Source organism: Felis catus, chromosome A2, assembly GCF_018350175.1.
Source record: "Felis catus isolate Fca126 chromosome A2, F.catus_Fca126_mat1.0, whole genome shotgun sequence".
Classification (NCBI taxonomy): Eukaryota; Metazoa; Chordata; class Mammalia; order Carnivora; family Felidae; genus Felis; species Felis catus.
In genome coordinates, this window is record NC_058369.1 from 105,482,227 (window position 1) to 105,505,087 (window position 22,861).

The window sequence follows — 22,861 nt, forward strand, 5'->3', positions numbered from 1 at the left end:
TGAATAATTTACGAAAATAAAGTGGATGTTGACTGGAGATAATATCATACATAGCACTGTCCTTTAGCAGATATATTTGTTCATACCGGCTTTAGTTTACCTGCCTTAAATACATGAATTAAAAAAAAAAAACAGAAACAAATATAAGAAATCTTCCTTGACAACAATTTTTTGCCTAGAATTACCATAACTTCTTGAGAATAGGGGCCTATTCTGTCCTATTTACCTCAATTAATTTCAGCATCACAAAGATCAAATTCTGAAAACTCTGGCATACTGGGATCTTCCTGTACTCAGAAGTTATATGTCTACCTCAGAACATGAACTTCCTCATAGCCTAAACACAGGCAGCTCCACCCACAATATGACTTTTCTGGCTGTAATCATGCCTGTTTGCCCAGGGATGGACACTGGCTCAAGCCCTCTGACTGTTCATTACTTTCTGAGGTCTTTCTCACTCAAGATTTTTGAACTAAACAACATGGTTTCTAACCAATGGGTGGCTGCTATGGGAACTGAAAGATTGTCATGTAGATTTGGTGGCCATGTTGGATCCTGAGGTGGATCAATAAAGGACAGACAGCAATGGGTAGAGAGAAGTAGAGGTTGACAAAAAAGCCAAGAGGAGATAATCTATACAGCTTCAGTAAAAGAGTGGATCTCTTTTCTTAATTGCTTTCTGGTTCCCATTAAATCCAACTTCATGTCTTGCCTCACAGAAAGCTCTGTGAGATTTCTCTATATCCTTTTAGTAAGTCACCATTTTCATTGAGTTCAATCAAACTTAAACCTCAACTTGATGATTCGTACCTTAGAGAGGAGAGGCAGTTTTCACCAAACTGAGACAAGATAGAAAATGAAGGAAACTGAAAGCAGTTGTCCAATTTTCAACACCAGGGGTGGGTGGCAGTCCAGCATACTTGTCCACAGCAAACTCCAGAGCATTCCAGGCCATTGTGAACAGATGATTAGAAGACGCAGTGACAATGATGCTGTCCATTGTTTTCAACATCAAGAAAGGGTTATGTGAGGAGATCCTTGGGAGGCAAATTGAAAGCTAGGGGAAAAAACTGACAAAGTAATCAACAGGGTCAGTTCTTGCAGCCCATTTTCAGGATTAGAGGGCTGAGTTTTATGAAAAATTGAAGGTATTTAGGAAAAGGCTTTATGTTTCTTTTCTTTTTACATTTTTTGGTAATGTTTATTTATTTTTGAGAGAGAGAGAGTGAGAGCGGGGCAGGGCAGGGAGAGAGGAAGATACAGAATCTGAATCAAGCTCCAGGCTCTGAGCTGTCAGGACAGAGCCAATGAGGGGCTTGAACCCATGAACCATGAGATCATGACCTGAGCCGAAGTCAGATGCTTAACCGATTGAGCCACCCAGGCGTCCCATGTTTCTTATTCAGTATTAAATATTAGTGGCTTCGGCACAACTCTATTTTGCTGCTGTTTACAAATATACCATTTCATCCACTTCATCAGATGAATAAAAGTGTTGAGGATTTATGCAATGTTAAGACTGTCAGACTTTTCTTTTTCTAAAAACAAGAACTGACTTGATGTTTTCTGTATCATTGGCAAACAGCGACTGAGAAAATATCAGCTACAGGGCTATTCAAAGTCAATTACAGAAGAATTAATTAACACATTCCACGGAGGTCATCTACTAAGCTTTATATGAAGAGAGGGCTATTCCTCTTTTTTTTTTTAAATACAATCTTATAACTGCCTAGTATTTACTTCTTATTTATAGTTTATAACATTGTAGATACAATACAGTGTTTCTTTTTTAAGTTTTTTGTATTTATTGTTTTTTCCCTATTTAACATGTTTATTAATTTAGGTCACTCGATCTCATTTTAGAAATAACTGGCATACAGGGGCGCCTGGGTGGCGCAGTCGGTTAAGCGTCCGACTTCAGCCAGGTCACGATCTCGCGGTCCGTGAGTTCGAGCCCCGCGTCAGGCTCTGGGCTGATGGCTCAGAGCCTGGAGCCTGTTTCCGATTCTGTGTCTCCCTCTCTCTCTGCCCCTCCCCCGTTCATGCTCTGTCTCTCTCTGTCCCAAGAAAAATAAAATAAAAAACGTTGAAAAAAAAATTAAAAAAAAAATGAAATAACTGGCATACATACCCTAAGGAATGAATTATTAAAGTTGCACAAAGAAAAGCAAATTATTACATTCATTTAACTAATATAAATATACCTGGTTTAAACTCTAACACATAAATACTTTAAAAACAATTACATAATTTCAATGATATTTGTAAAATGTGTGTAATATATATATGTTCCATTATAGGCTCCAAATATTTCCAAATAGTTTGTCCTTGAAATCTAAAATTTTATTATGTATGCTGCAATTTGGATAAATTTTATAATTTGTGAATGTGAAAAATAAGATGTATTTAAAATTCTACCAAAAAGATTATGATACTTTAATATTTTAGAATAAAGGGCTGGTAGACATATTTTAAAATTTAGACAGAGAAGTTCATATTTTAAATACTGGACCAAAGAAAGGATAAGAATACTGGACAACTCAAAAATTTCATTTAAATATTAACATGAATAAACACAAAAAAGCCAAGCATATTAAATAAGGTCTACAATCTGAATTCTTTTTGGAGAATGATTTATAAGGCAAAAATTGAAAGGTACACATTTTAAAGTACTTTTGCTTAAATTGTCTAACAGTCATTATCTTCAAAGTATTATCCAAATGGATTTTGAATGAAACACTTTAAAGTTAATAAATGTGAAAATATCAACAAAAAGTAAGGAAAAATTAAATGTCTTCTCCATAAATTTATCAAATTACTCGCTTTTCTAAACTCAGATTATATTTCTAAAACGTTACTTTCATTTGCATGAGTCATTAGCTTTCATAAGAAGTGCTCTTATATAAAATCTGTAAACCATAACATTTCTTCATTATTAGCATGTACAGGCCCATTAAATCTATTATAAATGGATAGTCTACTGATTAATATTGTAATTGTAGCATGGGGTTCTTGGTGTGGATCTAGAAAATATTTATGAAAGATTTAAAAGTGTTAGTTTAGACATTTCAGAATAGATCCTTGAGTGATTATAACTTCTAGCCTTAAAAAGTATACACTGAAATTTAATTTAATAAGGCTATTGATAAAGTTGCTATGCTGTTACAGAGCAAAGGTGACAAAGAGACAAATATTAAAATTATATCTATTTTTATTACATCTATTTTTGTAGGAATTTCAATTCTAATTATTAAATTTTAAAAAGTATTTTTATCTAGAGTGCATTTTTCTTTGTGTATATATATATATATATATATATATATATATATATATATATATTTAATGTTTCTTTTGAGAAAGAGAGAGACAGACAAACCGACAGACAGCATGGGCGGGGGAGGGGCAGAGAGAAACAGAATCTGAAGCAGGCTCTAGGCTCTGAGCTGTCAGCACAAAGCCCGATGCCGGGCTCAAACTCACAAACTCTGAGATCATGACCTGAGTGGAAGTTAGATGCTTAACCGACTGAGCCACCCAGGACCCTTTCTAGTACTTACATTTTCATAAGAGTGTAAACATATAAGTACACACTAAGTGTCAAAGGTTTATTTTGCATTTATAACAATCTGTGTTTTTAATAATGAAATAAAATATAGTGAAACATTGTTTTCTTCAAAAATTCTTTAAACTACCTTTCAGCAAATATGAAATAAATTAAAATCTGTTTAATTCTGACATTGGATGCTATTACTTAAAAGGTTCTTCTTAACATTAGCATAATTTTATTCTAATAATGTCTTAGTCTTATAGTTTAAACATGGCTTAGGAACGCTCAGTATTTCCACTTAAAATAACAAAATGAGTTCTGTAAACTTGTATGATTTAAAATAAATATGTTCAAAGTAAAATAAAAGTATATTTGAAAAAGATAGTTTGAGGTCAAATCTGAGATAGGGAAGATTTATAACTGTATATAACCTATAATTATTTTATCTCAAAGACAAATGTTTCAATTATATGTATATACCTTGTTGACTTTACCCACTTCCCCAACAGTTAATGCCATTAAATTTTGCTTTCATCAAGGATTCACTTCTTTTTAAAAAAAAAATTTTTTTTTAACATTTATTTATTATTGAGAAACAGAGAGAGAGAGAGAGAGAGAGAGAGAGACAGAGACAGAGCATGAGCATGGGAGGGGCAGAGAGAGGGGGAGACAGAATCTGAACCAGGCTCCAGGCTCTGAGCTGTCAGCACAGAGCCTGGCGTAGGGCTCGAACCCATGAACCGTGAGATCATGATCTGAGCTGAAGTTGGAGGCTTGATTGACTGAGCCACCCAGGGACCCCTCTTTCATTATTTATAGAAAGACTTGATTTTGTGATCTTTTGTCTCTTGCTTCTACACCCACATAGATCATGGTACCAAAAGAATGGAAAGTGAAACAGACATCTTCATGTCCTTTTTACATCTAAACACAATGAGCAAGTAAATCTTCTAAAACCAGAATTTCATTATTCCTTTCAACTTGTCCAGAAATGGTACAGGTCAGAGAAGTAGAAAGACTGGAGGCGGAAAATAGGCAAAACTAAATATGGTGTTTTTATCACAGAAGAATGATGGCTTGATCTCTGGACTATGGTCCAAAGCCACAAGATGCAGGGTATATCTTTTGTTAGCTCACTGTTGTCTCCCTGGTACTACTGTCAGTTACTTCTAAGGCTAGGACTACATTTTCCAGAACCCCCTTCTCTGTGTGTTTCTGGGTTAGGGTTTGCCAGCGAGAAAAGCTTTCCAGAGAGAGAGAAGATGGAAGTGGGAAGTCACTTTTTTCAGAGGTGTTTGCAGCTAGATATTTGGATAGATAAAAGATTCACAGTGGCTTCCCAGCAAATTTTCTGTAATGACAGCTTGAGACAGTCAGTGGAGTTTCTGAAGATTGTCAAGTATTGCAGCAGCTCCAAGAAAGCTGAAATCTGCTTGGTGCTTTAGGCTAACATCTTCAAGAACAACCTCTCTGACCTTCAGCAGTTGCTTTCCCGACCTCTACCTCCTCCTGTCCCCACCCTTACCCCCAACCCTTCCAACAATCCTGAGATTTCCTAATTCTGCTTTAAATACTTTATATCTGGGTACATCACATGGTTTCTGTTATGCTGACTGATCCCTAATGATAAAGACACCAACCATCACAGTAAGAATTGGGAGATATTCAGTTTATTAGATAATGTGAATGTCTTGAATATCGGATGCATCATCTCAATACGTCAATATCAAATCACATTTCAAAGTCAATTCAAATGACCTGGATTTCTTCTTTGCTTTTCTCTAACAATGACCAGATAACAGCATTCTACATTTGATTAGTTTCTTCAGTCTTCAAAATAATTTTAAAAATGATGTTCAAATAAACTTCAAGTAGTTATCTTCAACTTTTTCTGAATAAAATTTCCATTCTTAAGACAGGCTTGTGATATACTTGATATTAATGGCGTTTTGTCTGTAGTAAGAAGTGGGAAACCAAGTTTCAATGAATACAGGAAAACCACTTGACCCTTATTCATTGTTTGCTACCTCTTCCTCTCTGACGTGATACATAAAGCTTTTGGTTCTACATTTGCTACTAGAGACCAAATACTGCTTTCATAAAACTGAGGTCTAATCCAGATCTTATTTATTTAATTCTTTTAATGTTTATTTATTTTTGAGAAAGAGAAAGAGCACAAGCAGGGGAGGGGCAGAGAGGGAGACACACAATCCAGAGCAGGCTCCAAGCTCTGAGCTGTCAGCACAGAGCCTGACACAGGGCTCAAACCCACGAACCGTGAGATTATGACCTGAGCCGAAGTTGGACATTTAACCGACTGAGCCACCCAGGTGCGCCCAGATTATATTTAAGTATCAAAATAGTTGTGACTAAATGGAGCTTGGATATTACTTGACTCCACCTTGAAGAAAAATTACATTCAAGAAACATCCCTGCTCAATAAAACCAAGCACGTTTTTTCCTGATACCCTTCAGGAAAAGACTGTTTTCAATGCGTTGCAATATTTCTCTCCAGTCTTTTTCCTCATCCTTTTCCTTCTCCATGGCTCTCTATTCCTCTATTCAATGTAATAACCAGTAACAAACTGACATAGTGTTTTCTACACACCAGGCACATATGTGAACATAGTTAGTCCTTTAACAACCCTATGATTAGGTGTTATTAGCACCATATGACAGATGAAGAAGCTGAGACTTAGAGGGGTTCAATATCTTGCTGAAGGTCACAGAGTGAACAAGTGGCAGGTCCAATGCTAAATGTAATTAGCAGCTGGGCAGCACATTCTGAGGCCTCTCAAAGCCACCTACCCCTCCTTAGCACCACTTTTGCCCATTTCTCCTTTCTTTGTATTCTTTGTTTCTGGCTAGTAATTCTCTGCTGTTGTTTTCATTGAAATTCTAGCAACCCAACCTAATCACTATCTTCCATTTCTTTTTTCCCCTCACTACCTCAGGATGCTTGAAGAAGGGCCAGGAAGGTAGGCCTGAAGGGAGCTGGGAGGAGCCAGGGAGGGTTCTGAATACCTAAAACGGTAGTTGTTTTATTATTTTTTTTCCTGCCTAAAAATTTGTTTTTTACCCTATGTTTTGGAGCCCAAGGAAAAATAAATAAGTAAGGAAGTAAATAAATAAATAAATAAAAGCAATGACACCAATGAACAACTGAATAAAGCTCAAGTGAGAATTGAAGTCAAGAATTTGGACGAACAGGTTATAGTATTCAGGACATGTGGTCCCTGAGCTAGTCTCATTTTATTTTCCTATTCCTTCTCCATGACTCTGTTCTTTCCTTCCTTAAAATGGCTCCAGGTGCAGTCTGAGAAGCGTCCCCATTAGAGGAGATGAAGATTATCTGAGGAAGGATTCAGGTAGTAAAGAAATAGATTAAAATAGATTACAGAGAAATCACCTAATTTAGTATGTCAAAGTGGAGTTGAAAGCTTTTGAGCTCATGGAACTTTCTGTGCCATAAAAATCTCAAATAAAATGAAATAATACATGTGTAAAAGCTCCCTTTGAACCAGGGAATTCACATTTTTATTGTTTTTATTGTTCTCAACAATAGCTGATCAAACAGGCACTCAATAGCTTTTGTTTTCTGGCTTTCAAACCACAGTACTGTTATGAACTTGTTTTTGTTTGTGTTTTCAAAATGGAGGCCATATCCAACCAGGATGGATACCAGTGCAAGGAGAAACACATGTGCACGTCCACTTTGCCTCTAAGCTAGACTGATCCAGTATCACGCTTCAAAAAGAAAATTCCTTATCATTTTTCAAATTACAGTACTCCAGGATACTCTGATACTCACAACCCTTGGGCTTTCTGAAGTGCTAAATAGCATATAATTGCTTTTAAAATTAAAACCAATACAGATTAGGGGCGCCTGGGTGGCTCAGTCGGTTAAGCATCTGGCTCTGGATTTTGGCCCCACGTCGGGACTGTGCTGACAGCGTGGAGTCTGCTTAGGATTCTCTCTTTCCCTCTCTCTCTCTGCCTCTCTTTTTCTCAAAATAAATAAATAAACATTAAACAAAAACCTAATACAGATTAACATTAAGAGATTTTTGAGAGCTCTGCTGCATTTGTGCGTATGTGTGTGTGTGTGTGTGTGTGAGAGAGAGGGAGAGAGAGAGAGAGAGAGAGAGCAAAAGAGAGAGATTAGCACTACCCTTGTACATGTAGGAATTAGGACTGAAAAATTCCTTGGCTTTTGATATTTAGAAATTTAAGATTGGAGACAAAATAAAATACAGTTTAATCTTAGCACAGATTTGATCACAGAAACTTTTAAAAAAGATGTTTATGTAGCACTAGCCTTCTAACGAAGTGTGGGGCAATTTCAGGAAAGTGAAAGTGTCTATTTTTCCTTTGCTTTCTTGATTTCTTAAGTAAAAATAAATCCTAATCCTAATGATATGAAGAGTTTTTTATTGCTTTCCCTGAAACAGATTTTAACAGGGAGCAAATAAAGAGCAAGAACTACTATCTAGGAAAAGAGTGAGGACAGATAAGGCTTTTTTGGCACATACATCCTCAAATCAGTGAAGCAGTGGATTTAAAAGTGGTGGATTTAAATAAACTGGAGGGAGGGGTGAGGGTAGTCTTTTTATCTAGTATTTGACCAAAATTTGTGGTGTCAAATACTGTGGTGTCAAATATTTGTGGTGTCTTCTTTCCTAAAGAAGACATCCAGATGGCCAACAGGCACATGAAAAGATGCTCAACGTCGCTCCTCATCAGGGAAATAAAAATCAAAACCACACTCAGATACCACCTCATGCCAGTCAGAGTGGCCAAAATGAACAAATCAGGAGACTAGAGATGCTGGAAAGGATGTGGAGAAACGGGAACCCTCTTGCACTGTTGGTGGGAATGCAAACTGGTGCAGCCGCTCTGGAAAACTGTGTGGAGGTTCCTCAAAAAATTAAAAATAGATCTACCCTATGACCCAGCAATAGCACTGCTAGGAATTTACTCAAGGGATACAGGAGTGCTGTTGCGTAGGGGCACTTGTACCCCAATGTTTATAACAGCACTCTCAACAATAGCCAAATTATGGCAAGAGCCTAAATGTCCATCAACTGACGAATGGATAAAGAAGATATGGTTTATATATACAATGGAATACTACTTGGCAATGAGAAAGAATGAAATATGGCCCTTTGTAGCAACGTGGATGGAGCCGGAGAGTGTTATGCTAAGTGAAATAAGTCACACAGAGAAAGACAGATACCATATGTTTTCCCTCATATGTAGATCCTGAGAAACTTAACAGAAGATCAGGGGGGAAGGGAAGGGGGAAAAAAAACAAGTTACAGAGAGGGAAGGAGGCAAACCATAAGAGACTCTTAAATACTGAGAACAAACTGAGGGTTGATGGGGGTGGGGGGGAGGGGAAAGTGGGTGATGGGCATTGAGGAGGGCACCTGTTCGGATGAGCACTGGGTGTTGTATGGAACCAATTTGACAATAAATTATATATAAAAAAATATTTGTGGTGTCTTAAGTCCATTTTGAGGAATATTATCCTCTTTCAGTTCCAGTGCCATAAAATAGAATAGTATTACACTTGAAAGTCATATCTACACATTGAAATCCTTTAAGTGAACATCAGAATTTTGAATAATAAGGTAACTCTACAATGACACAAAAACGATACTGTTTTTAGTTTCAGAGGCAAATAGTAAATCTCTGCATGTTTTTTATTTGGAAATCAATGAAAATCAAACAATAACACATAGATGTCAATTGCTAAGCAAAATATCTGAGTAGATAGCAGATAGCAATATCTAATATTTATTTTCCATTTAAAATTTAAAATACCTGTACTTTCTTTTCACATTTGGGTCCAGAATATCCATTGCGACAAGAACACACATTAGGAAATACACATCTGCCTCCATAAAGACACTTTTGTTTGCAAATTGCTGGAATATAAAAAAAACTACAATGACCATTCTTTGACACAAATGCTTGTGACATATTCTCTTCTGGTGGTCTGAAGCATGGTCATTAAGATTTTATGAATGACCAATGGTACTCCCATTCTTGTGCAGCCAAAACACACAGACACACATACTCACACACATCAAAAAACAAAACACCCAAAACTCAACACAACAGCTTCACAATTCTATAAAGATATTATTAAAGCAAACAAAATTTTCATCGGCTACCTTTTAAATTTTTTTTTTCAACGTTTATTTATTTATAGGACAGAGAGAGACAGAGCATGAACGGGGGAGGGGCAAAGAGAGAGGGAGACACAGAATCGGAAACAGGCTCCAGGCTCTGAGCCATCAGCCCAGAGCCTGACGCGGGGCTCGAACTCCCGGACCGCGAGATCGCGACCTGGCTGAAGTCGGACGCTTAATCGACTGCGCCACCCAGGCGCCCCACGGTTACCTTTTAAACAGTGGCTACATGTTTTTGTTTTCTTTAGAGAGGAGATTCAAATCAGTAATATAAGCATTCATAATTTGCTTAATAATTTAGCAAAGATTTAAAAGACACAATGCAGTACTGGCCAGTGTATAGAAAACTGACAATTTAATATGCTATCATTGCAAGTTTAATGTGAAACAACTGTATTAGAAACTTCCTAAAGATTTTTACACCAGCAATTTCTTCCTCAGAATCTCTCCTCATGAAATTTAAAAATACCTATATCTATCTCAATATAATTCAATATCAGTCTAGTTATCTATTATCTACCTAATATATCCACCTATGTTATCATCTATATACCTACCTACTTATAGAAAGAAAATGCTTATTATAGTAATAACTTGTAAATGACTACAATGTTCAACATAAGGGAAAAAGTCAAGTGAATTATATATCTATCTATATATTATATATATAGAATAGATATACATACAGTGGCATAGATTATATAATACTTCGTTCAAAGTTATGTGTTGAAGGACACAGAAAATGCTTTTAAGTCATAGTAAGTGAAAATATGTATAATATAAAATTACATACAATACAGTTATTTTTCATGAGAGAGGTATCTGCTTCCAGAGTTCATATTGAAAGCTTGCAAAATTCAAGAACAATATTCTCTTTGGTGGAAGTGCAGCATTCAAAGATTACGTTTTTATCAGTGATGCCATGTGTAGCTGGGCAGGCTGTGCAATACACAAAGCCCCACAGCTGAGGGAGTACTTTTCACACCACAGACATCATAGATTTGCATATTTGTTACACTAGCTCTCCAGCAGACGGCAGTCAGGCATCTTGGTCAAATAATGTCAATATATAGTTTCTGGAAGTTGGAAATTAAGTATTTTGAGGAAAGGGACTTTGAAAAATTCACACAGAAGTGCTGCAAGGTGCAAAAATAAAGTGCACATCTTCAGGCTGTACTCAGAGTACCTCAATCCACACTTACTGGAGCACGTTTCCACATTAACGTGCTTCTAATATCTCATCGTTCTCTTTCATGGTCCACAAAGACCTCTCTCCAGAATAAGCAGCCCAAATTAAGGGTGATGGCTCTTTTTTCTACCATTTTATCGCATATAACTCCCAATGAGAATTAGTGATTTTTGAGCACATATTTCTTAAGTACTAGAAGTGAATTCTTTGATAATATTTTCCTAAGATGAAAAATGTATAAATTGTAATAGCACTTACTAATAAAATACACTCTAAAAGTCATGAAAATTATATGTGAAATCTGTGATATATGGAAACAAGTGTGGTTCATAAGACATCAAAAAGCAGGGCAGGTATTTTTTGTAAAAACACATGGTCATTTTGCAACTGTATAATTTCAGTTTACAATACACTTGGATCACCAGTTTTAAGAGGATATAATTATTGATCAATTGAAAATATTTGGAGGGAGAGACTTCTAGTTTTTCTCATGAAGCTAATCTTTGTTAATATTTTAACATGTTATTTCAAGTTTTCATAAATTTCAATATTAGATCATTGATCTTCCTCAATACCCTGAGGTCCCATGAATGTAAAATTTTTAACTAAAACAAAAGGGAAATATATTAAAATACTAAAATCACAACAGGAATTTCTTTTGGATGGTAGAATGTGGGACAATTTAGTTTTTGGAACTTTTTCATAGTTTCCATGATTTTCATGAGTGGTATGTATCTTTCTCATAATCTGAAAAAATATTTAAAGTTTATGCTAAAAACCTTCTTCACACCTGAGAGAACTTCCAAGGCAGCCCAGAAACCATAATTTGGAGTTATCTGTGTCACACAAAATATTAACATATTTTACCAAATTTTCTTTTTTTAAATGGATATAACAATGAATGAAGATTTCCTTTTATTTCCAAAACCCTTTTTTTTTAATGCATAAGCATTATGGGATTTTTTTTTCTCTATGATTTCTCCTCACATTACACTTTGTTTAATAACTGAAACAGATTCAGGTTCAGAACATAGAGTAAAAAACAAATTTTGTAGGCTTACGTATTTGACACTGCACTCCTTCCCATGCGGTAGGACAGTGGCATATACTGGGAGCTATACATTCACCACCATTTTTACATTTCTGAAAGCAGATAGCTGCAAATAGAAATACAAACAAGTTAACAGTTTAATTTGCCAGTCAAGTACTCACATAAACCACAAAAAATTTCACTGAAGAAAAAAAAGAGAAACAGTTAAAAGTTAATGACTTAAAGGAGCTTTTCCCTTAACATTTTATCAAGAACATTTTCCAATGTCACTGCTGATTCTTGAATAAGGTGATTTTAATGGTTGTATAATGTTCCACTGATCGAATGCATCGTGATTTAACTTTTCCTCAATTTGTGGGACATTGGTGTTACGTCTTATTTTTCACCTTGACGAGCACATGATAATAGCTGCTAATTTTATAGAGTAATTTATAAAAAGGGGAAAAAGTGAAACGTTTGAATGAGGAGAGCTGTTATCAACTCTAAAACTAGCCAGAGTTGAAAGTAGTGTGACCCACCTTGGAAGGTTCTGAATTGGTTGGTCTGAGATGCAGTCATGGAATCTGTAATTTTCTTTTTAACGATTTATTTTTATTTTTAAGAGAGAGTGCACGTGAGTGGGGGAGGGGCAGAGAGAGAGAGGGGAACAGAAGATCTGAAGTGGGCTCTGTGCTGACAGTGGAGAGCTCGAGGTAGGGCTCGAACTCACAAACCGTGAGATCATGACCTCAGTCAAAGCTGGATGCTCAACCCAGCCACCCAGGTGCCCCAGAATCAGGAATTTTTTACACCTTCCCCTGACCCTTCCTTAGAGAGGGAGACAGGACTTAAAGAACTTGTCATTTATCGTGGCAATCACAGTGGACAGACTGGAAAATACAGCATATCCTCTTTCTCTGCTAGCCTGAAGAAATGAATTCAGAGCAGTTGGCATTTCACTCCAGTTCACAAAAAAATCCCCTAAAGTAGGAACAAAGAATCAAAAATAAAAACAAAACAAAACAAAGAAAATGCCCTGTGTAGTAAATTCTGCTTGATGTTCTCATGTGGATGTAGCATTTAAGAGTATTCCTCTTGGGGCTCCTGGGTGACTCAGATGGTTAAGTGTCCGACTTCGGCTCAGGTCATGATCTCACGGGTTTGTGAAGTTTGGGTTCCGCTTTGGGGTCTGTGCTGACAGCTCAGAGCCTGGAGCCTACTTCAGATTCTATGTCTCCCTCTCTCTCTGCACCTCTCCCCACTTATACTCTGTCTCTCTCTTTAACGTTTAAAGCAAATAAACATAAAAAATTTTTTTAAGAGTATTCTTCTTACGTGTGTTGCATTGTTTCCCTCTCCAACCAGAAGGACAAGAGCAAATGTTTGGTCCTACACATTTTCCTCCATTCATGCACATGGGATCACAGATACCTTAAGGTAAAAGCATGAAATATCAGCCCTCAAATGGCAATAGTTTAGCTATTTAATGTGTTTGCTTTACCTGTAGTCAAAAAACACATTTAGTGGTATCTTACTTTTTTGGCATCTCCTACCAGTGTATCCTTCACGACAGGTGCACACATTATTTCTCATGCAGCGGCCACCATTCTTACAGGGAGGGTGACAGATAGCTAAAAGAACACATGGCAGCAATCTGAGAATACTCCATATTCAATTATTATATATTACATATTGCATCATGTGCTTGTTATCTATGGGGCCATAAAGCAGAGAAATGTGCTATTAAAATAAAAGATCACATCTGCAAGTCATTAACACTATCCTTTCTAAATCATAAAAATCCAATGCTTATAGCTTTAAGCAGCTAGTGGATTAGCACAATTTGAAAGGTATTGATGAAGTATTCATAACAAATGGCATCGTTGATATTATAGTGCTTAAATCACAAACCTTATCTTATGATTCACCTTTCTTAGAAGTAAGAGTAAAATGATCCAGGCAGAACCAAGAAAGTGAGTTATAACCTAGCTCAAAATAAGAAATGCACCTATTCCTGTGGAAAATAGAAAAATCCCAACAATATATCATATGATTTTTAGAAAATAATTTTTAGTTGACTTTTGAATACCTAACTGAGGTCATAAAGGCAGAGCTTAGTATGTGACTTACTCCTAAAAAACTTAGTGAAAAATCCTTTTAACAATAAGTCCCTGGCTTTGTTAGGAATATTTATCAGATAACCTTGACTACATTGTACTAGTATCTTCTATGTATATGCTTCTGCTTCATGGAATTCAGAAGTTAATATTTATCATCTTTTATGAGAAGATTTACATTGCTTCATGTTTCTTGCAGATATGACAATAAATGCCTTTATTTAAAATAATAATACATAGGCAAACCTGCCTAAATAGAAATTTATTTTTTTCTATAAATGATAATTAAGTGGATTTTAGTTTGTATTTTAAAAACAAATGTCAAATTAACTGATTTTGGTAACAAGGCTATCGTAGACTAATTCCCAGTTTTGAATTAGATCCATCTTTAAGAGCTACTTTATTTCCAGTCTAAGAAAAGAAATCAACTAATTTCAAATGGATTCAAAACTGAAAATAATTTAGTATTTTATATATAAAAACAAAATAACTGAATGATTTTAGCAAATGGATAATTTCCACTCTTTTAGTTTGAACCTTTTCTGATTAATGCTTCAGTCTACTTTCTCTGGTGTTTATTTGGTACTTTTTATAAAAAGTACATTTTCTGCTTCCTAGTCTTAATACAACTTACGATTATTTCTAGTATTAGAAAAAAATGTATTTGTTCTATTGCAAAAACAGTAGGAAATACTTATGGTTAGAAATTTAAAACTAAAACAAAAATAAAAAACCAATATATAATGGGTAACCTTGCTATAATCAATACTCATCCATACCACAAAACTTGAGTGTAGAGATAAATACTACATTTACACAACAAAACATATGTAAATAAAGTAATATAAAGAGATTATATATTAATATAAAGGTTTGATCTTCTCCACATCTAGTCCCATTTTAGGAAAAGGAAGTTTAGGAGAAAATCCACCTACATATATACCTATATATTCTCTAGGCCTCACACAGATATTCCATGAGACTCCAAAGGGAGCTAAGTAATCTAGCCTCACCTACCATGTGGAATGGACTCATGACATTCAAGGATTTGAAGGATATAAAATGTATTTAAACAACTCTCCAGTGACACATTATAAGCCTTGATTATGAATGGAGTAGTTTAACTCTTTCGTTATGTCTCTAGTTCAATTTTTATCTTCCTCATTTGAAATCCTATAGAACACACAATATCTTGTGTGGATAAATACTTTATCCATTTTCTGCCTATTTTTATTCAGTGCCTTTGAATGTGTATACCATTTTCCCTTTCCACCATTTGGGCTCACAGAGGCTCATGAGAGGATGTGATCTGATAAGAATAAAGCTAATATTTTTTAATTTCTTCTGCATCTCCTGTAGCATTTCTTAAAAACAATTGTACTATTATTCATGGTAGCCAGCCATGCACTTACAGTATGTACGTCTCGCTCCTTATGGCAACTGTGTGGTTCAAATCTAAAAAGTCAGGAAGTATGATGCTGGAGACTTTGATTTCAAAATCCATGCCAGCTAGGAGGTTTTAGAGGCTAGCTAATTCCAAAACCTTTTAACATATGTTCAACAGATACTTTTTAGTTCAATACTTAATAATTTAGAGATTTCCTCCTTTCTCAGTAATACTGCTGGCACATAAGTTTTAGAGACATTTTCTCACTATATCTTACATCTACTGCAAGGAGCATGAGAGATATCAGCTTTTATATCCCTCTTAAATTCTGAGTCAAAACTATACCTGTAACTCAGAAATATGGGGTTAGACATAGTCACTTGGTTTTCAAGGTTTGCTTTAACGTGGTTTTTACATCTTCCCATTTCACAAAGTGGTTCCTTGAAGGAAATCTTAACTAGAGGAACTCATTTGCTACGCCTGTACTTCAGTGGTAGTTTGTTCTCTACCTCGTCTGCAACCTAAGAATCCCAGTCAACCTCCAAATAAAAGAAATTAAATCACTTCAAAGTATAACATGCCCAAAAAAGAATGTTTTAGGAATTAAATTAGGACAGCCTCTGACACGTTTTACTAAAAAATCTATTCTGCATTTTGCAAAAGTTCAAAGATACGAAGATGTGGAAAATACATTTTAAATTTCATTTATTGACATTAACTCATACCTACACTGTCAGCCTCAGGACATGCTCATTATTCTGAAAAAATCCATCACATTTCTATATCAGCGAAAGTATTGAAATAGCAGGCCACGAAGGGGGGAAACGATGCATCTGTATGACCTGATATCACCTTGCCCAATGCTGTGCATAGCTAACTTTTCACAAGTGTTTAATAAAACTAATGTTGAGAGATCATGAGGTAATAGTGGGCATTAGTGGACCATAAATCAAACATTTTTGCTGTGAGGGCAGAAAAAATGACACCATTGCACGCAATAGACTCCAAGAGAATTTTGCTTATTTGGTTCACACCTTGATCCTACAAAACTGCATGGACAAGTGCCAAAATTGGGAGCCTAATGTATAGTGAATAAATATAAGTATTTTATTTAAAATTTTTTAAATGTTTATTTATTTTTGAAAGAGACAGAGACAGAATGCGAGTGGGTTGGGGCAGAGGGAGAGGGAGGCACAGATTCTGAAGCAGGCTCCAGGCTCTGAGCTGTCAGCACAGAGCCTGACACGGGGCTCGAACTCACAAGCTGTGAGGTCATGACCTGAGCTGAAGTTGGATGCTCAACCGACTGAGACACCCAGGCACCCCAAATATAAATATTTTATATAATAACTCATACATTTTCAGGATCTGGTCATTAAGCAGCCACAACTGTAACATCACAAGAAAGAGAGAAAAAAATAGCACTGTCCCCTTTGAGACTTGTCTTGTGTTTACTCAGAGTTCTGTTTATGCCTTTCTCTTTGTATTCATAAAGAAAGAATAATTACCATTCTGACACTGCGCACCAAAGAATCCATTTGGACAGAAGCAAGTGTTTGGCTTATCACAGGAACCACCATTGAGGCAAACAGGGTCACACAAAGCTAATGAACAGCAGGGGGAAGAGAGACCATAAAAGTTTTATTATTTAAAAAATGAAAGCTGCACTGAAGTACAAAATGGTGCCTAATGAAATATTTTATTTTTACTGCAAGGAAAAGCCATAACCTATAATTAATTTGACTTTGCCAAACATAAGAGGAATAAAATAAGTGGATAATAGCTTTGAAAGTCTGTTCATTAAGTTTACAAACAATACCAAGCTAAGAATATGGAGGTTATGATTAGAATTCAGAATGCCCTCTGCAAGCTGAAAACAATGATGGGAAATTAGAAGACATTTCAGCAGCACTAACTGGACAGTCTGTAATCCACTCAAATACACTTCTTTAGGCCATCTCAATTCAAATAGGAACACTGTGCTCAAGTCCTAGCACACTTAAAAGCATTCTGCTTAGCTTCTTTACCTTTGTTCCCCTTTGAGAGGTACCCCTAATTCCATTTTCCAACTCAGACTTTACCATTCTCCAAAGTCTACCTCAATTATATCTTCTTCCAAACTGCACTTGCCAGAATGAATTTCTGTCTTCTCTGCTTCCAAGGAACTGTGCATTAATTACATTACTTATTATAATCCAACTTGTACCACAGTCATTTAAAATTATTGTATCCTGTGTCTTCTTCACTAATGACATGCTACTTGAAGTCAAAGCAAAAATCAAATTGATCTTTGTTTCCCCTTGGATCATGCTTCACACAAAGTTCGCAAGCTATAAACATTAAGTTAAACTTATGTTGAGAAAAGTCATTAGATCACAATGGATTAAATTAAACACAGATAACTGCAAACATTGCTGGCAAAAAATTAAGCCTGATACTCTGATAAAGAAATGGAATAGAGTGATGGTGTCGTTTAACTCAACTGCTTGAATGTTTCTTGAAACAGAATGTCTGTGTTGTGATAAAAAAAAACTTGAAAGAGATTGAAGATTGAGATGTAACACATATTTGTTTCTCTCCATTATAAGGCAAGTGTATGATAAGAATATAAAGGCATAAAAAACAAAAAAAGAAGTACTGGCTGGGCTAGATAACACTAAAGCTGAAATATACTCTATGGCCTGATACAGAAAGAAAAAGAATAAAAATAAAAGATACTTTTATTAAAACTTCATACTAATCTTGTCAGATTAGTTTAATGCTTTTGGGTGCTGGTTTAGGACACTGGTGCATTTAACATTTTTTTTTAACTGACTTATTCATTGAAAAAAATCCTGATTTTACCTGTACCACAAGTAGGTCCCGACCAGCCAGGCTTGCACTGGCAAATATCTGGTGTAAGACATTCACCTCCATTTTCACAGTGCCTGTTACAAATCACTAAGATCACAGAATAAAAATAAAAGCAAGCTAAATTAGGCTTGGAATTGGTCATGTTATTGGGTACTATCTAGGTAGCTCATAACTGCCAATCATATCCTCTAATGAATAAATTCAGAGAGAAAAATAAAAATAACCTATTCTTCGACTTTAAATGGTCTCCAATTGTCACATTCAGTTACTTTTTGGTAACAGAGTTGGGGAAAGAAGAAAATCATTGAGCTGAATGGTAAATAAGAGTTGGCTATTTAAGAAAATTATTAGTTACTAATGAAAATAGTTTTAGATATAAATAAACAAGATAAACTTATAGGCAAATCAACAAACTGGAATTCTTATTATCTCAAAGAAATGGTCATGGATAGGGTAAGGAGAGAGTTGTTTACAAGAACAAACTTCTTTATCTTAGTACTGGAATCCAGTGTTCCCAGTGGCATACAGAATAACAACTGTCATAATAAATCATGAATGTATGTTTGTTCGTTTTTTTAATGTTTATTTATTTTTGAGAGAGAGACAGAACGTGAGTGGTGGAGGGGCAGAGAAAGAGGGAGACACAGAATCCGAAGCAGGCTCCAGGCTCTGAGCTGTCAGCACAGAGCCTGACACGAGGCTCGAACTCATGAACTACAAGATCATGACCTGAGCTGAAGTCGAATGCTTAATCGACTGAGCCACCCAGGTGCCCCAGGAATGTATATTTTTTAGTGTTTGGGTTTATCTTAGTATTAAAGGCATCAACTATTAAAAGGAGCAGTTTCATTACATTAGGCTACAAGAGAGTTTTGCTTACTTGTTTCACACCTTGGTCCTACAAAACCATAAGGACAAGTGCAGAGATTTCCAGCCAAGCAGGTGCCACCATGTCGACAAGGTGGACTACAATGTTCTACAGACAAAAATTATGTTATTAAGTGAGATCCTAATTAAGAATATGTTTGTTTATATTTATGAATCATAGCCACAATAAACTGTTGTAAAAGCAATTTATAATAAACTCGGCTTGCTTTTAGTATGAAATTTAGTTCTGTGGGATTGACTATACAAGTTGATACTCTCAAAACACCAACAAATCATCATCATGTTTTGGTTTATAAAACTGTTGGTTAACTGAATGGAAATATACCATGTTAGGTTTCTTCTGCAAAGTGAGACACACACTCCTCCCCTAAAAATAGAATACTTCTATATTTCCATAATTATTTTCCTATGTAATCGATAATACATGTTTCTATTAGTTCACTCTGGATTTATTTTAATTTGTTATTTTGTACCTTGCCTTGCCATGGAAGTATTTAGTGTGGTTCTTAGATTATTAATATTTATTTGTACTGTCTATCAAAGTATATTCTTTAAAATATTAAAAATAACAAATGTGCTTCTTTAAAATATTTAAAAAATGTCATTTAATAAACTCCCCTCTTAAGATTTCAACCAAAGTAATAAAATTATGTGCCTATAGACATGTTTTTAAAAATCACTTTTTAGGATTCTTTTTACTACCTAATATCTTCTAATTATTTGGTATTTAGCACTTTCTTGGAGTCATGTTTGACAAGTCATTCAATAATCAGGTGTCCTTTACTTGAAGCTAAAATATATGTAGGGATATGGCACTTTAAAACCAAATATCCAAGATATTTCCGAAGACAATTTTACCAAGGACAAATAAGCTATTACTCTTTGGATTTCTAATGAAATTGAAGTTTTCAAAATCTTCAAATAAATTATTTTTGGAAAACATTAAAAAGCTTAGACATCCTCTCCAACATTAATGAATATATATCAGTAAAGACACAGTAAAACAGAATTATCTTTTTAAAAAAGCTTTAAAAAAGTGTTTTATCTTGGCTCTATTATTTGATTTTTAATTTGAATTATCACCTTCATCACAGGTTGCTCCAGCACGCCCTGGGGGACATTCACAAATGTTAGGCTTAATACATTTTCCGTGGTTTTTGCAATCAGGATGACATAGAGCTGTACAAAATAAAGCTCAGGTTTTAGAAATATCAATTATCAATTAAATTCATTATGCAAACTAACAAGTTTTATACCCACCAGTTTGGCAGTTAGAGCCAGCATAACCAGGTTTACATTTGCATATGTTTGGGGCAACACACTCCCTGCTTTTCCCACATGGGTGTCTACAAATGGCTGCAAAAATCAAAGGAGAAAGGATGAATTGTTGATACATGTTGCCCATAGACTTACGTGTAAGAAAAGTAAAAATCTCTGAAATTTGAAAATTTTGATGCTGCTTATTAAAGCAATAACCATTGCATTTATCCATAAAGTTATTTCCCCCCTTATATTTGTTTTACTATTAGAATGACTGAAGAACATGATTAATATGGTCAGAAATAAGTGTCATAGGTGGTAATTACTCCCTTTGCGAGGCCTGATGTTGAAGATGGCTGCTAACCAGAAATGGGATTCCAGTCTTTTCACAGAGGTCAATAAAGTTCCAGATACTGATCAGATAAATGCTGGTAAATGTCAGAAATAATCAGAATTTCAAAGAGCAAGATACTAGGACCACATCTTAAGTTTACAGGTTTGTATTCCTTAAGCTTCTTGAAGCGCTTGATATGTTCTAACTATTAGGCATTTAATGTTTTTCTGAGGTGACCAAAAAGTATGTGGTTGTTAATATGGAGTTTTATATTATGAACATATAAGTCCTGAAAGTCATTATTATCACTATTCCTACAAACAAACAAACAACGTACCTCTCAGTAATACCGACAACAAGGGAATATCCCAACAGCTCTATTGCTTAAGTTAGTCTCAAACAAATCAAAACACAAGCAACACAAAACAGTAATAACAAAATAACAACACAAAATAGCTTCAACAGTGTTAAAACTAAAAATTTGAGTTGCATCTAGGAAAACAATACTGATAATTATGAAAAGAAGTAAACGCTCCTTTCAAAATTAAAGTGATGCCCAACTTGTTTTTTCCTCAAGAGCTGGAAGAAATACAGAGAAACATAGTTTATGCAAATAAGCAAATATGCCAGAATTAGTAATTTAAAGTGCTAAATGCCCACTGTGAGATGAAAAGAACCCAGACAACAATGTTATTCACATCCTTATTTTATCTCTTTAGCTGCTTAATGCTAGGAAAGTCAGTTAGCCCTCTAAGGCCCTGTGTTCTCATCTGGATGATGGGAAAAATCACACTCAATACATGGAGTCTTTATGGATTATATGACATAATTGATACAGAATGTTTCTATAGACCTTGGAACACAGTAGATACCCAAAAACATATTTATACTATATTATATAGTTTATAGTACTATATAATAGAAACGTTCTTTCTAAAAATAATGCAGGAACACCCATGTTAATTTTTTTGAAATGTGAAGAGGGGATACACAATAAATAAATAAATAGAAATTGGTGAAATAAATGGAGTAAATAGAAATTAATACATAAAAAAGAATCTCTTCTTAATTACTTAAATGTGAACTAATTAGTTTTCTTTCTATCTTCTAAAGAATTTTCATACTACCTCTGCAATTGATACCATCTCCGTAATATCCAAAGGGGCATCGTCCACATCGGAAATGACCATCTGCGGTTGGCACACAGGAAACACCAAGAAAACAAGGCGATGCAGCACAAGTTGATATTTTGGTCCATCCAGGCTTTTCTGGCAAAACAGTGATGGCTCTAGTAACTGATGATGTAAACTCATCCTCAAATTGCATGTAACCTTGTGCAGACCTGTTGATTTGAGAATTATGCCCTCCTGCCTCTGTTTGGATGGTACTCTGTATAACATCCTTTGCTTTACCATGGGAACTGTTTGGGTTAATGCTTAAGGAACTTGGGTGTTTCACAGAAACTACCAGTTCCTCCAGACTGAGATTTGTAGTGATAGTATGATCTGCATGTTCAAAACCTGGTATCTGATGGGAAATAACTTTCTCTGAATTATTCATCTGAGAGGTAACTGCTTTTAATGAGAAGCGTGAGATGTCACTGGTTGTGTCCAAGAACTTTTTGACAGTAGCAGGACTGTGGGTAAAGTTCACACCAATCAGTGAATGATCTGTTGATGGTGGCGGAAATTTTATACCTAACAACCAAAAAAGAAAAGGAAATGTTAGTAACATTTATTAATGTTCTGCCCTTCCCACTATATTTAACATTAAGTAATTCATTCCTTCACATAATGTCTGGTGCATGTATACCATTACACTAGGAGCAATGTGGTAATAAGAAGTCATCATACAGTCCCTGCCTTCAAGGGATTTATAATCTTTTTGGATACACAGGAACATAGAATATTAAGCATTATAAAAGTTAAAGAACAATAAATAATAATTTTATTTAAGAGTTAGAAATAGCCAACAAACATTACTGACCACTTCATACACCGAAGCTCACAGCAAAGAAAGCATAGTGCTGTCAATAATGGACATGTGAGCAACTCATAAT

General features: G+C 35.3%; 1 protein-coding gene across 6 annotated transcripts in view; it reads right to left on the minus strand.

The window, feature by feature from the left end:
* Positions 1-5,201: 5,201 nt before the first annotated feature.
* VWDE (von Willebrand factor D and EGF domains) overlaps positions 5,202-22,861 on the minus strand; it is a 111,554-nt gene continuing 93,894 nt past the window's right edge. For 3 of the 6 annotated variants that reach the window (XM_023250403.2, XM_045052428.1, XM_023250399.2), the window contains 11 exons: positions 21,930-22,499; positions 20,469-20,564; positions 20,292-20,387; positions 19,201-19,296; positions 18,312-18,407; positions 16,976-17,071; positions 13,499-13,594; positions 13,299-13,394; positions 11,995-12,090; positions 9,374-9,477; positions 5,202-5,500 (listed from right to left, as the gene is read on the minus strand). In XM_023250403.2, the coding sequence (XP_023106171.2) occupies positions 5,486-5,500; positions 9,374-9,477; positions 11,995-12,090; positions 13,299-13,394; positions 13,499-13,594; positions 16,976-17,071; positions 18,312-18,407; positions 19,201-19,296; positions 20,292-20,387; positions 20,469-20,564; positions 21,930-22,499 (1,457 nt within the window). In that variant the 3' untranslated portion in view covers positions 5,202-5,485. The remainder of the gene's footprint in view (positions 5,501-9,373; positions 9,478-11,994; positions 12,091-13,298; positions 13,395-13,498; positions 13,595-16,975; positions 17,072-18,311; positions 18,408-19,200; positions 19,297-20,291; positions 20,388-20,468; positions 20,565-21,929; positions 22,500-22,861) is intronic. The other 3 variants (XM_045052429.1, XM_023250401.2, XM_023250402.2) reach the window with 3 other exon arrangements.